The sequence below is a fragment of the Capra hircus genome, chromosome 2 (assembly GCF_001704415.2).
Source record: "Capra hircus breed San Clemente chromosome 2, ASM170441v1, whole genome shotgun sequence".
Classification (NCBI taxonomy): Eukaryota; Metazoa; Chordata; class Mammalia; order Artiodactyla; family Bovidae; genus Capra; species Capra hircus.
In genome coordinates, this window is record NC_030809.1 from 13,806,447 (window position 1) to 13,821,547 (window position 15,101).

At 56.6% G+C, this 15,101-nt stretch overlaps 1 protein-coding gene across 3 annotated transcripts; it reads left to right on the forward strand.

Annotated features, from left to right (window-relative positions):
• TINAGL1 (tubulointerstitial nephritis antigen like 1) lies at nucleotides 460-11,467 on the forward strand. 3 transcript variants are annotated; one of them, XM_018057425.1, is made up of 12 exons: nucleotides 460-677; nucleotides 1,458-1,781; nucleotides 2,684-2,747; nucleotides 6,841-6,933; nucleotides 7,145-7,259; nucleotides 8,373-8,496; nucleotides 8,581-8,731; nucleotides 8,868-9,057; nucleotides 9,169-9,214; nucleotides 9,484-9,607; nucleotides 10,796-10,841; nucleotides 10,948-11,467. In XM_018057425.1, the coding sequence occupies exons 2-12, from the start codon at nucleotides 1,466-1,468 to the stop codon at nucleotides 11,086-11,088; spliced, it is 1,410 nt and encodes a 469-aa protein (XP_017912914.1). In that variant the 5' UTR covers nucleotides 460-677; nucleotides 1,458-1,465; the 3' UTR covers nucleotides 11,089-11,467. The 3 variants fall into 3 exon arrangements, with proteins under 3 accessions (XP_017912914.1, XP_017912901.1, XP_017912908.1); XM_018057412.1 differs by lacking the exon at nucleotides 460-677 and adding an exon at nucleotides 831-927; XM_018057419.1 differs by lacking the exon at nucleotides 460-677 and adding an exon at nucleotides 842-927 and having other exon boundaries at nucleotides 1,355-1,781.

Sequence of the window (15,101 nt, forward strand, 5' to 3'; positions counted from 1 at the left end):
CCCCATTGTTTGGGGCCCAGGCCAGCCTGGGCAAAGGAAAGTTTTAAGCCTGGGGCAGGAAGGAGGGAGGCTCTGCAGGGGGTGCCAGCTGGCAGGGCTCTTGCCTTGGGACCCTGGAGGGGCACAGGTGCCGAGCAGGGTGGATTTGATAGAAGGGGCAGTGTTTGGTGAGATGCCTGGGCTGATGGGGAGGGCAGACCCAAAGAGGGATCTTAGGGCAGGGAGGCAGCATCCCCCCCCCCCACCACACCCACTCCATCTTCCCCGAAATCCCCCCAGGGAGGATGAGTCTCCCAAGGCATCTGCAGGGTCCTAAACTATCCTCCTGCAGATTCCAGTCATTCCTGGAAACCGAGACGGCTTGGGGCAGCTCCAAGGCTTGGGAGGAGGGGGGCGGTGCCCAGTGAAGAGGGGTGCCCAAGACTGTATTTATTACTGAGGGGTCGCAGGGAGGCTTAGTCATTTTTGCCGCCCACACTCTCCGCATCATTTCTCTAACTTAGGTTCCAAATTCGGAACTCCGCCGCCCCCTAATCTTCCTTTGTCGGCGCAAGCCCCTCGGCCCCACCGCGAAGCCCACCGGGCAGTCCTTCCCAGGGTCAGCAGACCACTAAACGTTTCTGCCTCGGTTGGAGCTGGCCCCCTAAGGGAACGGCTTCCACCCGAGACCCGGCAAGGTGAGTCGCGTGCTCACGATCCCTCTCCCCAAGTCCCGGCTTCGGGGGTTACGGCCGGGCGATTCCAGGTGCGAACCCGCTGGGGCCCCTCCCTTCCTCCGCCGGCCGGGGCGGCGCGCCCCGCGGGGCGGTACAAAAAGCGATCCCGCCCAGCTTTCCTCACTTGACTTTGAGTGTCCCGCGGCGGTCGCGGGGAGCGGGGAGGCGGAGGCGAGAGAGGCAGCGGGGCTCAGCCCACACCCCTCACCAGGTAGGGCCTCTCTCCTGCTCGGAGGGGGAGAGACAGTTGTAGACAGAAGGAGCAGAGAGGAGGAGGGGCAGGCGGAGGGGCCGAGACAGGTGGCAGAGAGGGAAAGTAGAGGGGGGCAGAGGGGCACAGCGCGAGCGACACGTGAGGGCACAAAGTCAGGGCCCCCATCAAGGACCGAGGCTGGGCAGGGATCCAGGATTGAAGGAGACCTGGAGTTCGAGGCCTGGGTGTGGCCTTGGTGGGGCACCAAGAATGCCACCGTCCCCACCTCCCCTTCCCTGAGGGTCCCCTGGCAGGTCAGAGAGGGGCTCCACTTCTTGCCCAAGCTCCCTCCCTGCCCTGTAAACCAGGGCACATAGACTGTGGCTCCTCGCCCGTGTCCTGCCAGGGGACGCGGGAGTGAAGGGTCCTTGTTGGATCCCCGCAGACTCGCAGCCCCAGGAAGAAGGGGAGAGCGGTCACCGCTGGTGCCAGGGAATCGTTGCTGCCCGCCACTTCTAACACCTGACCTCTGTCCTCCCTGGGCCCAGGAGGCACCATGTGGCGCCGTCCACTGGGGCTGCTGCTGCTGCTGTTGCTGCTGCTGGCCGGCGAGTTGGGCGTGGGCGCCCGGCGGGGTCGTAGGCGCCGGGAGCTAGCACCGGCTCTGCACCAGCGTGGCATTCGGGACGCGGGGGGCCGGTACTGCCAGGAGCAGGACCTCTGCTGCCGCGGCCGCGCGGATGACTGCGCCCTGCCCTACCTGGGTGTGACCTGTTACTGTGACCTCTTCTGCAACCGCACCGTCTCCGACTGCTGCCCTGACTTCTGGGACTTCTGCCTTGGCGTGCCACCCCCCTTCCCCCCCATCCAAGGTGGGCACCAGACGGCCAGGGGTGGGTCACGTTGTCAAGCCCAAAACTCATCAAGGCTCAGGAGCAAGGCTGATGCATTGACGTTTCCAGGGGAGGCTTCAGGGTAGCATCTGGAAAGAGACCCCGCCCCTCTCTCTTTACACTCTGGTCTAACTTGAATCTCTCCTGTAAGATTGAAAAAGCCCCTCGGTCAGTGGGATTTTCATTTGGCCCAGGAGAAGGGCAGCCACCTGCCCTTTCTCCCAGTCCTTCCTGTGTCTGTATTCCGGACTGAGAAGGTGCTGGCCCCACCTGCTGACTCACTCTCAGACTGATAAAGCGCACAAGCCTGGGTCAGCGTCATTCTAGCAGTTCCTCTGCTTCTGCTCAGGATTCCTTATCCCTGAGATGGCTGGTCACATCTGGGAGGTGGGTCAAGTCTGTTCCTACCTTCAGCCCTTACCACCATCCACCCACCCCAATCCAAGAGGAGACTCACTTGGCTTCCTTCCTTCAATTCCACAGGGCTGCAGGTGTGCCTGGGTTGTCATCCCAAAGTCCCGTGTTATCTCAAGGGAGTCATGTACCTTCTTTTGGCTTTGGCTTTCCTATATTCGTCCTACTCCCCATCTCCAAACCCCAGCTCATTTAACTGGCATAGGATCTAAGGAATGTTGTGGCTGGCTTCCAAGTGAAGCAAGAGGGATTTGGGTTAGAGTCAGTGAAGAACTTCCAAGTAGTGGGAAGTTGATATGGAGACTCTCAGGAGATGTCTTAAGTTGTAGCTTGGCTTGGCTTTCAGTGAGGGCTGGTGTGTGTGTGTCTGGGAGGATTCAGGACACCAGACCTCTGAGGATCTGGCCATCTCAGCCCATCGTCCCTGGTCTTAGTTCCACTTCTCTTCCTGTCTTCCCTTCCACCAGGATGTATGCACAAGGGTCGCATCTATCCAGTCTTGGGAACCTACTGGGACAACTGTAACCGTTGGTGAGTATTTGGGATTTGGAGGGGGCTTGCCTGGTGGGCTTTGTGGCAACAGACTTGTTTCACATCCTATCCCTGTCACTCATTTGCTGGGGGCAAGGCCTCAGTTTCCTCATCTGTAACATGGGAATTTTTACCCAGACCATGTCAGCTTCTACACCAGCATTCCAACAGCAGTCCCCAGGAGTAGTTAACCCTGGATGCCTGGCTTCAGGTGCAGCTCCTCCTGTCTGGGGCCGGGCTACTTCCCCTCCTAGCCTTTCTCACTGTCACGGGAGAGTCCAAGAAGGGGGCGCCAGGAAGGAAACCTCTGACTGCAGCATCCGCTGACCTGGACCGGATGAGGGTCAGGGATGGCTGAACTGGCAGCCAGCCAGAGTGTAGTGGGGCCTTCCCTGGAATGTGGCCCCTCCTCCCTCCCCCACCCCTCCCCACACTTCCCAGCAAGAGGATGAAGGGGTTGGGGTACGCCACTACCCTAATCGAGGGCCCGAGATGTGAGGGGGGAAGCCTTGAGTGCTTTAATGAAAATAAGGGGGACCCTAAGACTTAGAGCAGGAGGCCCTGCACCCACTCCACCCCCTGCTCTGGGACTGAGAGGGCCTCTGGGGGGAGGAAACTTTTAGGAATGCGTGATGTGTAAGTGATTTCCATTGCCTCACTGGTGTGAGGGGTGCCTGGGTCACAGTGAGAGTGAGGATTTATGCGTTTCAGCATGCGTCAGGGTGAGTGCACATGCACTCACATGTGCACGCTTTGAGTGTGTGTGACCCGTGTGTGTGTTTCAAAAGATGGAGCACGCCTGCATGATTCTGCTGGCGCCAATAGGATGGACATGAAGGGGTTAACACTCTGTCCCTTCCCTCTGCCTGGCCACCCAGGCCCCCTCTGGAATGCTGGGACCTGCTGCCACCAGCCCTGCCTAGACCTGCTCGGACAGCCCTGGGGGCAAAGAGGGAGGCAGCAAGAGAGGCCTGACCAAGCCACTTCCCTGCCAGTCCAGCTCTGGCTGTGTTCCCTGCACTTGACACCTGAGGGAGGGTTTGGGGCAGTGTCTGGGGGCCTCTCAGACTCTGGGAGCCCTCCAGGGATGTTTTGAGAGCCAGAGGGGGAAGGGGAAGACAAGAACCTTCCTGAACATGCCTGCAGCTCCTGGGGCTGGAGAGCCCAGCCATACTGGGTCTTGTCCCCTTGAGGCTCCTTAAAAGGCAACATTGGAGGCGGGAGCCTCGGGCAGGCTCAGAAGGACGAAGTTCAGCATCTTGTCATAGCAGAGTTATGAGCTTGGCAAAGCATTGTAGAATTCACAGGATTCAGCTGTTCAGTTGACACCTATTAGAGACCTACTATGTGCCCAGCGTGGTGCTGGGTCAAGGAGATGCAGCCAGTATGAGGCAGACAGTCCTTGTCTCTGCACGAGAGCCTAGGTGACACAAATCATAAACCTGTCATTACAACCTGTTCCAGGTGTGACTGGGAGACAGAGGTCAACAGGGGATCCTAGCTCTGAGTGGGGTGGGGGCGAGGGAAGTCCACTCGGGAAGGGACGTTTATGCAGATACCAGGGAGATGAGAGCGTGAGTGGCCCAGGCCCAGGAGGAGGGAACAAGGGGGGCGATGGCTGGTGGAAAGGCCAGGAGGTGGGGACAAGCTCATTGCAGCTGGAGCTGTGAAATGGGGAGAGACGCCTGGGGAGGTGCAGGCCATGTCCCCTGAGTCTCATAAACTGTGCCTAGGATGTTGCATTTTGTTCCAAGTGTCGTGGGAAGCCACTTAGGGAGCACACACTGATGTGTGTTGCTCAAAGATCTCATTGGCTTTAAGAGTGGGATGTGTGTACTGGGGGAAGGGGATTATAGAGTGTTAGAGAGCTTGGTAAGGAAGCCACTGCTGTGGCCCCGGGACCAGAGTAGGGTGATGGTGGTGGAGGGGTAAGAGGCAAGTGGGTTCCGAGTCTTTCATGATGCTGGGTCTGCTAATAGGGGAGGCATGTGGCAGAAAGCAATCTTCAACATGATGTGGGTGGTGGGGGCAGGGGTGAGTAATGGTGGAGACGTCACGGACCACACGGAGTTCTGGCTTGAACAGCCCAGTAGATAAGGTGTTGTTGTCTGAGTTGAGGATGTTGTTAGGGGGAGGAACAGGTTTGGGAGAGATAGTTTAGCCGTTTTGAGATGCTATTCACATACCCAGAGGAGATGTCAGGAGGCCAGTTGGATCTGAATCTGAAACTCAAGGGGGCGGGGAGTCGGGGTTCCTGTACTGAGAACAATAATAGGAGACGACAATTTCTAAGCACATAACATGGGCCAGGCCTTGGGCTTTGCGAGCTTGCCTTTTAATCCCTGGAAGTTGGCACTATTACTATCCTCATTTTACAGATGACATTGAGGGAGAGTTTTAAATAACTTACCTAAGGTCACACGGGCTTCCCTGGTGACTCAGTGGTAAAGAATCTGCCTGCCAATGCAGGAGCTGCAGGTTCGATCCCTGGGTCGGGAAGATTCCCCAGAGAAGGAAATGGCAAACCGCTCCAGTATTCTTACCTGGAAATCCCATGGACAGAGGAGCCTGATGGACTACAGTCTGCTGCTGCGTAGCTGCTTCAGTCATCTCTGACTCTGGGGGACCCTGTAGACTGTAGCCCACCAGGCTCCTCTGTCCATGGGATTCTCCAGGCAAGGGTACTGGAGCAGGTTGCCATGTTCTCCCCCAGGGGATCTTCCCAACCCAGGGATTGAACCCAGGTCTCCCACATTGCAGGGGGATATTTTTTTTTACCACTGAGCCACCAGGGAAGCTCCAGGCTACAGTGTATGGGATCACAAAAGAGTCAGATACGACGCAGCAACTGAACAGCAAAGAACAGAAAGGCCACTAGTCAGCTAAAATCAGAACCCTCGATTCGATTCGGAATCCATGGTCTTAATCATTTCACTATATTGCCCCTTTCATTCATTCATTCATGCAACAAATATTTATTAGGTCCCTACCACGTGTTAGATTTTGTTTGGGGGCACTGATGATATCAAATAATACCTGCCCTCAAGGACATTAGATCCTATGAGGAAATAGGTGTAAACAATATAAATAACTAAAGCTATAATATGTCAGATAGTGATGACAGGCTGAGGAGAAAATAAAGCAGGAAAGCAGGGTAGGAAGGGTGGAGGATGCTGAGATAGGGTGTTCAGGGCAAGCCGCCCTGAGAAGGTGACATCTGAAGAAGTGAGAGGGGGCCATGAGGATGCTTCCTCCTAGGAAGGAGAGCTCAAAGGCCCAGAGGCAGGAGCACGACTCGTGTCGACCGTCAGGGGACCAGCTGGTTGTGGCCTTAGGAACCAGGTCTTGGAGGAGGGGGCCAGAGAGAAGACAGATCGTGCGAGGCCTTGTTGGCATGGAAGGACTTTGGCTCTTATCCTGTCATGTGAAGCCAATGGCGAGTTTTGGGCAGGAGAATGGCATGATATGATTTGGGTTTAACAGGATCACTGTGTTAAAAATATACTGAAGGGGTGGGGCCCAGGGCCGAAAAGCGAGAACAGTGAGGAGGCTGCAGCCTAATCCAGGTGAAAGGTGATTGGACCACGGTGGCTGCAGGAAAGAATGAGATGCGGTTTGGATTCTGGATGTGTTTTTAAGGTAAAGTCAACAGATCTGCCAATGAATCAGGTCAGCACGTGAGAGAAGGAGTCAAGGGTGCCTCCCAGGCTTTTGGCCTGCGCTCCAGGAAGGATGGAGTGGCTGCTTCTGAGGACTGTGGCAGGTGCAGGCCTGGGAGTAGGAGGGGAGAGCAGCAGTTCGGTTTGAGATGTGAGGAGTGTAACCTATCAGACGCCCCGGAGGTGAGGTTGTGTAGCAGCCAAGATCCTGGAATCTGGAGTTCAGGGAGAGATCTGAGGAGCAGATGTAAACTTGAGAATCATGAACTTGAAACTGACATTTAAAGCCACCGGGCTGCATGGGATCACCTGGGGGGTCCTCTCGTAGGTGCTGATGTGGAATTTCAGGCCCACATGTTCAGACCTCCAAGGCCTCCTCCCTTCCAAGGATGCCCAGCCTTACCTCACTTCTTCCTTCCCTCCTGTTTTTCCAGTACCTGCCATGAGAAAGAGCAGTGGGAGTGTGACCAGGAACCATGCCTGGTGGATGAAGACATGATCAAGGCCATCAACCAAGGCAACTACGGGTGAGAGTCCCGAAGCATGACCCCAGTGGGCACACGTGCACGCACATACACGTGTACTTTCTGCCCGAGAGGCGCGTCCTGCCAGGGGCGCCCACACTCAGATCTTATTCGTGCGTACACTCATCCAGTAGGTGTCTCTCCCACTCACATGCGCATTCCTCCAGGACCTCCAGCCTTGGCAGGCCTGTGACCTCCACCCCCTCTCTTTCAGCTGGCGGGCTGGGAACCACAGTGCCTTCTGGGGCATGACCCTGGATGAGGGCATTCGCTACCGCCTAGGCACTGTCCGCCCATCTTCCTCTGTCACCAATATGAATGAGATTCACGTAAGTGCACCCCTGCCTACAATCCTGCCATCTCCCTTTGGCCTATGACCCCAGGGACCCTGGCACCGTGTGCCCTGTTTCTCCAAGGGCCCAGGCCCACTGATAGGCTGTGTGTTGTGGGCAAGTGACTCCCCTTCTCTGGGCCTTAAGTTTCTGCCTATAACTCGATAGACTGCACTGTAAGAACTGGTGCTCAGATTCAGAGTTTTGTGGTCCCGGCATCTCACCCTCCCTGGGTGAGCCTCCCCAGCTTGGGAAAAAATGTCATTGGTCCCAGTATGACGGGGTCAGGGCCCTAAAGGGCCAGGAGGTCACCTTGGTATTTTGGGAAGGAAGGGACAGGCACTCCCCCAGTTTTGGCCAGAGAGCAGCAATTCTCGGAAACAAATGCCATCTCAGCAGAACCTCAAGGGAGGAGGGGGTTTCTCCCTTCCCACCAGTGGGACCCTCTAGAGGGAGAAATGGGAACCAGAGCCAGGACAGTTCCAAGGGTGAGGAAGGGGCGCTTCAGCGGGACAGGGCTGGGCCATATGCCGGAGGCTCTGTCAATGGCGGGCAAGGAGGGGCTGGTGTTTGGCTGGTGTGGCCAGCCCTGCAGAGGGAGTTCAGCTCAAGGCTGGGGTGACCAGACCCTGCCCCTGCCCTTACTCCCTGGGGCCTCTGGCTATTTTCTGCCTCCTGCTGTTTGCTTTGGCAGCCTGCCCAGTCACGGGACCTTACTGCTTCTTCCCTCCCCTGCCCTTTGGGGCCCGAATCCCAAGGTCCTGTTGGAAAGAAGGATGTAAGTGGATCAGAAGGTGCAGAGCAGGAAAGAAGCCGGAATGGAAAGTGGCCCAGTCACTTACCTGTTCCTGGCTTCAACTGCTTCACCTGTAAGCAGGACTAGTCACTCCCCAGCTGACGCTAGGGAGGCACTAAATGGTGCCTGCGTCTCCCTCTGGGTCAAGGTGGAGGTTGCTGGAATCTCTCAGATCAAATCTCTCAAATCTTGGCGGGCTCAAGATCAAATTGCTGAAGGTTCTGGACTCTTGGGAAACCTCCCATGCCTAGGGCCCCGGAGGGTCAGGCTGGGGCAGAGGCAGAAGACAGACAAGAGTGGCCTTTACCTTGCAGACAGTGCTGGGCCCAGGGGAGGTGCTGCCCAGAACCTTCGAGGCCTCTGAGAAGTGGCCCAACCTGATCCACGACCCTCTAGACCAGGGCAACTGTGCAGGCTCCTGGGCCTTCTCCACAGCAGGTAGGTTCAAGGGCAGGGGCTTGCCAGGCGGGAAAGGGGGGCCAAGGCCTGACCCCCTGACAGCCCCTCTACCTCCCTTCCCAGCTGTGGCATCCGATCGAGTCTCAATCCATTCTCTGGGGCACATGTCACCTGTCCTGTCGCCCCAGAACCTGCTGTCTTGTGACACGCACAACCAGCAGGGTTGCCGTGGTGGGCGACTGGATGGTGCCTGGTGGTTCCTGCGCCGACGAGGGTGAGCAGCAGGGGGCACGGACAGGGAAGAGGGCATAAGCAGGGGTCTCAGGAAGCGAAAGCCTGCCTGCAGGAAGGGCCTGGGCCAGGCTGCCCCATGCTCATTCTGTCCCCACTCCCTCCCGCTGCCCCTGCAGGGTTGTGTCTGACCACTGCTACCCGTTCTCCGGCCATGGGCGGGACGAGGCTGTCCCCGCACCCCCCTGCATGATGCACAGTCGGGCCATGGGTCGGGGCAAACGCCAGGCCACCGCGCGCTGCCCCAATAGCTATGTCCATGCCAATGACATCTACCAGGTCACTCCTGCCTACCGCCTCGGCTCCAATGTAAGTCTGCACTTGAGTGAGGGGCAAAGGCAGGAGAGAGCTGGAAGCCTGACCAAAGGCTGGAGCCTCACACCTGAAGCATCCTCTCCTCCTCACCCCCTCACCCTCCAGGAGAAAGAGATCATGAAGGAGCTGATGGAGAATGGCCCTGTCCAAGGTAAATGCCCCTCATCCTGCCCCATGATATCAGAAGCTTGTGCCTGCTTGAGACTGGGCACCGTGGCACAGGTGGTCCCTACAGCCCTGAGCAGCAAGTCCACTGGGGCCAGGAGTGGGGGACTGTGTCCCCTCCTCAGGGGTGGCACCTGGAGGGGCCACTTAGAGCCTTGGTACCAGAGGCTCTGGGACCTGGGCATGTATCTCCAGGTTTAGGCATCAGTGCCTGTGCTGATGGGCTGAGCCACCTCCTCTGACCTCTGCCCACAGCCCTCATGGAGGTGCATGAGGACTTCTTCCTATATCAGAGCGGTATCTACAGCCACACACCAGTGAGCCTCGGGAGGCCGGAGCGATACCGCCGGCATGGGACCCATTCGGTTAAGATCACAGGGTAAGCAGCTTGGTGGGCAAGGGGGCTGGGGGCAGCCAGGGGCTCTAAACCTCCCTTGAATCCTTGCCACCTCTCTGCAAAGCTCCGTTTCAAAGAGGAGGAAACTGAGACTCAGAAAGAGGAAGTACTTGCCTCAGGGCACACCAAGAATTAGAGGCCTTTCAAAGTGTTCTAGAACAGTTCCTTACACACCAGGAGAAATCACTCCAAATCAAATACAGACAAGGATCCAAGGGTTGCTCCAGCTCTCTGCAGCTCAGGGCCTGTCCCAGCTTTGCCTGACTCACTGACTCATACCTCCAGCCCTCAGTTTCCCCCACTGATGTAACAGGAGATGCCAGAGTCATTGATTTCAATAGTCTAACCGATAAAATATACTTCGTACCCACCTCCACCCCCCCAACCAGCCAGGTAAGGATGGAGGACAGGCAGATGTGTGCCCCCTCCCCGATGTGGGTTTCTGGAAGGTGTAGGCTTTTCTGCTCCCCCTTGCAGATGTCCCTTTGTGCCCCGTGGGGGACTTAGAGATGTGGAGACTGAGGGAGGTGCAGAGAGGGACAGTGGTGTGCCGTCCTAAGTCGCTTCAGTCTTTTCCAACTCTTTGTGACCCTCTGGACGGTAGCCCACCAGGTTCCCCTGTCCCTGAGATTCTCCAGGCAAGAATACTGGAGTGGGTAGCCATCCCCTTCTCCCGGGGGTCTTCCCCACCCAGGGATTCTTTCCACTGACACCACCTGGGGAGCCTGGTGCGACTTGGGCAAAGAGGGACAGAGAACTGCCCAAGTCCTGCTGCTGCTGCTAAGTCGCTTCAGTCGTGTCCGACTCTGTGCGACCCCGTAGACGGCAGCCCACCAGGCTCCCCCGTCCCTGGGATTCTCCAGGCAAGAACACTGGAGTGGGTCGCCATTTCCTTCTCCAATGCATGAAAGTGAAAAGTCAAAGTGAAGTTGTTCAGTCGTGTCCGACTCTGACTTTTTGGGATCCCATGGACTGCAGCCTTCCAGGCTCCTCCAGTCATGGGATTTTCCAGGCAAGGGTACTGGAGTGGGGTGCCATTGCCTTCTCCGGCCCAAGTCCTGAGGGGATACCAAGTCACCAAAGGCAGCAGGGGCCTAGCTAGGGAAGGCCGCAGGGGGCGGGAGCCCCTGAAAGTAGGTGAATCAGCGCCCTTGTGGCTCTGCCCGGCAGGTGGGGCGAGGAGACGCTGCCTGACGGGAGGACCGTCAAGTACTGGGTGAGTCCCTGCACCGCGTGCCCTGCGGCCGCTGTCACCTTCCCCTGGCCCTCCTGCCCTTCTCCCTCACCGCGATTCCCCTCCTCACGGCCCCCTCTGTTCCCAGACGGCGGCCAACTCGTGGGGCCCGGCCTGGGGCGAGAGGGGCCACTTTCGCATCGTGCGTGGCGCCAATGAGTGCGACATCGAGAGCTTCGTGCTGGGCGTCTGGGGCCGCGTGGGAATGGAGGACATGGGACACCACTGAGGCCACGGGCACCACACTGGGAACAGCCCCGCTCGTGGGGCGGCAGCCCCCCGCCCCGCCTGCCCGTCCGCCCGACGGGACTCCAGGCGCCAGAGGTCTAATCCCTGCGCGGTTCCGCTGACGCAGCGCCCGGCCTGGGAGCCACGGGCTGGCCGGAGCCCCCAGACCTCCCAGCGAGGCCAGGCAGGGGCTGGCCGGGGAGGAGCGAGACCCCTACGCAAGATCACTGAAGCCAGGACACCGCCCCCCCCGTCCCCCCGCCCCCCCCCCCGCCCCAGTCTCCAGCCCATGACCTCACCCCACCCTTGTACTTTTATTCTTCAAAGATATTTATTTTTCTTTTCACTGTTTTAAAATAAAAAATACAGAGTATTGATAACTATGGTATCTTGAAATTTCTGGGCTTGGAAATCTAGGCCAGAGTTGGAGTGGCATATGGGGGGACTGCAGAAAGGACTGCCTGAGGCTTTGCTGGTTGGCAGGGGTGGGGGTCGGGGACCAGAAATCTTAGCCTCCATTCAGCCAGAATTTCAGTGACCTTGGACACTGATCCACTGGGGTGGGACATGGATGGCGCGGCCTTTGGCCCCCAGAGAGATGTGGGCCCGTGGGAATCACCTCTCAGACGCTGAGTCAGCGCTGCCTGGGGTGGGGGGCAGTCCAACCCACCAATCGGCAGAGCTGGCGCCAGTGCCCAGCAGGCAAGGGGGGCATAGCCCCATAGAAGCTGGAGCCTCTGTCTCTGCAGATCAGCTTCTCCAAGCCACCCAGGCGAAGGGACCCCCCCCACCTCTACCCCTAGGCCAGATTGGGCCTGCCTCTGTGAGCCCTCTCTCTATCCCATGTCCCCAGGCTATCAGTGCCAGCGGAATCAAGTCCAGACCTCACTTGCATTCAAGGCCATCAGGACCTCACCAGCTCCTTCACCCATTGCCCAGGCGACCCCAGAGTCCTCCCTGCTCCCTAATGTCAGCAGCACACACGCAGACCACTGGGCATTTGCACATGCTGTTTTCTCTCAGTCCAGATGCCCTTCCATGCCACCTACCCCCGTCGCACTGCTGTTCCCAACCCAGCTCCAAGGCTTCTTCACTCAGACAGTATCGGGGGAGAGCAAGGAATGTGCTAGGTGCTGTGCAAGGGAGCCATGGTTCCCCAAACCACCCCAACCCCTCTTGACATGGCTTAGACACCCCCTCCCTGAACTCAACTGCATCCTGCCCTTTCACCGGTATTTCACTATCTTCCTTATGCTGGCAGTTCCTTGAGAAACAGAGACTGGGTCTGGCTCACTAATGAGTCCTGGTACCCAGACCTGTACCCTGGATAAGGTGGCGTTGCAGTTTGTGGGATGGTTGAATAACCCGACCCATTCTTTCCTCTCCATTCCCTTCCCAAGCCTCTAGGCACAGAAGTCAGTATGGAGCCCTGTCTTTCCAGAGGCTCAGGGAGGCTGTGCCTGGGGACAGTCCTCCCCTGGCAACAGTCCTCCTTGCCCCCCAGCTAGAGTCACTGGAGGAGGCAGTAGGGAGGTGTATCCCCTGGAGGGCAGCCCCTCAGAGCCAGCCACGTCCCCCAGGCCGCCTGGGCATCACCTGAAAGGAATGCGGGGCGACCGATAAGCGGCTGCCTTTGTTTCATTTCCTGTTTGCTAGGACGTCCCGAGCCTGGCTCCCCTGGCCGGCCTGCTTGTCCCCAAGGAGCCAAGGCCAGCCAGAGCCCTGGGGACAACGATGGGAAGGGAGTCCTGAGCAGGGCGGCCCAATTACTACCCCCTCTGCGGCCGCCAGACACGCCTCACAACTCCCACCCCACTGGAAAAACCCCGGTCCAGGGGCGCGGCTGGAATTTTTCTACAAGGACCTTTGGCGGAAGCAGTGGGGGTTGGGAAAGGGAGGGAAGCAGGGGCGCGGCTGAGTCTCCAGGCTCTAGCTCTGTCTGCCGGCTGGGAGGCCTGACCCTGTGCGCCCAAGTAGGGTCAGCCCAGCCCTTCCCTAGCCTCATGGGTCAAGGAGCCCCAGGCCTGCGAGCCTCCCCCAACCTCCCAAGAGTGCAAATGGGGCTGGGCAGCACTTAGCGGGTCTCTTAGTAACCTCCACCATTCACCTCTGGTTCTCTGATATTGGCAATGGACTTGTAGGTGTGTTTTAAATCCTCTCCACTGGCAGCTCTCAGGACTCAGACACTGGGTTTGTGTTTATTTTATATTTTTATTTATTTTTTAAATTTGAGTGCACCACAATGCATGTGGGATCTTAGTTCCTTGACCAGGGATAGCACCTGCAGCGCCTACATTGGAAGTGTGGGGCCTTAACCACTGGACCGCCCGGGAAGTCCATGGACATGTGGTTGTAAAGAGAGAGGCAAACCAAGGACTTCCAACCAGACTACCGCCCTTGAGTCTGTCCATAAAGAAATCCTGGCAGCCCAGCACCCTGCTCTGGGTCCTGAGGCTAGTCCCTTACCCTCTCGGGGCCACGGGCACGAGTCCTTAGACAAACCTGGGTTTGAACCCCTGCTCTGCTTGTTCTGCCCTGGCTATGTAATCTTGACCTTTCAGAGGCTCTGTTTTTCTATCTTTTGTTGTTGTTGTCAGTCGCTCAGTTGTGTCCGACTCTTTGTGACCCCATGGACTGCAGCGTGCCGGGCTTCCCTGTCCTTCACTATCTCCCGGTGTTTGCTCAAACTCATGTCCATTGCGTCGATGATGCCATCCAACCAGCTCATCCTCTGGTGCCCCTTTCTCCTCCTGCCTTCAGTCTTTCCCAGTATCAGGGTCTTTCCAACGAGATGGCTCTTCACATCAGGTGGCCAAAGTGTTGGAGCTTTAGTATCAGTCCTCCCAAGGAATATTCAGGGTTGATTTCCTTTAGGATTGATTGATTTGATCTCGTTGCTGTCCAGGGAACTCTTCTCCAGCACCACAGTTCGAAAGCATCAATTCTTCAGTGCTCAGCCTTCTTTATGGTCCAACTCTCATAACCATACATGACTATTGGAAAAACCATAGCTTTGACTATATGGAACTATAGCTTTTTACTGCTTTTTAATGTGCTGTCTTGGTTTCTATCTTTAATGGGGATAATATAATAGTACTCACCTCCTGGAGTTGCTGGGAGGATTAAAAGAGACAAAACATGCTAAACATTTAGCAGCATACTTGGAAAGTATTAAATGGTAACAGCGCTAATCTTTTAAAAGGGGTAATGTAAAAGCTTTTTGTAATGAGCTAAACTTTTTTTAATGCTTAACCATAGCCTCTGACAGCACATTGTTCTGATTGTTTTGCATATATTATCTCATTTAATGGTCAGGAAAGCCTGGCAGGCTACAGTCCATGGGGTTGCAGAGTCGGACACAACTTAGTGACTGAACAACATCTCGTTTAATACTAAAAATAAACTTCTACTTCCTTTTTATGCAGATAGTTGAGGCAGGATTAAACTCAGGCTGCCTAAATTCTCATACTAATCAGCTCTGTACTAATAGTGGTTGTTTGGTAGTGTTAATCCAATTTCCCTAAGTCCTTTCCTTGCATGACAAACTCTTAGTCATCCTTCAAAACCCAGCTCAAACATCCCTCCTCTGGAAAGCCTTTCGTAGTATCCACCTTCTAGACCTCCAGAGACTCTAGCGTCCATCCCTGGTGCGTGTGTGTCTCAGTTGCTCAGTCGTGCTTGACTCTTCACAACCCCAGGGGCTGTAGCCCGTCAAGCTCCTTTGTCCATGGGATTTTCTGGGCAGGAATACTAGAGTGTATTGCTATGTCCTTCTCCAGGGGATCTTCCTGACCCAGGGATGGAACCCATGTCACCTTGTCTCTGCATTGGCAGGTGGATTCTTCACCACTGATCCACCTGGAAAGCCCAAATTCCTAGTACAGAGGGGCAACATTTCCTCCCATAAATCATTGCGGCAGGAGTTTTTTTTTTTCCTTAGTCCCATCTTTCCTATGCACCAGTGTTCCTCTTGGGAATTCATTCTGGTCTCCTGTGGTGCTCCGCGGGGTCCCC

Excerpts from the sequence above, each read along its gene's own strand:
- TINAGL1 (XM_018057425.1), top strand. The coding sequence starts at position 1,466 with ATGTGGCGCCGTCCACTGGGGCTGCTGCTGCTGCTGTTGCTGCTGCTG. Across the intron at positions 6,934-7,144 it reads ATCAACCAAGGCAACTACGG|CTGGCGGGCTGGGAACCACA; the intron begins GTGAGAGTCCCG and ends CCTCTCTTTCAG. Across the intron at positions 8,497-8,580 it reads CTGGGCCTTCTCCACAGCAG|CTGTGGCATCCGATCGAGTC; the intron begins GTAGGTTCAAGG and ends CTCCCTTCCCAG.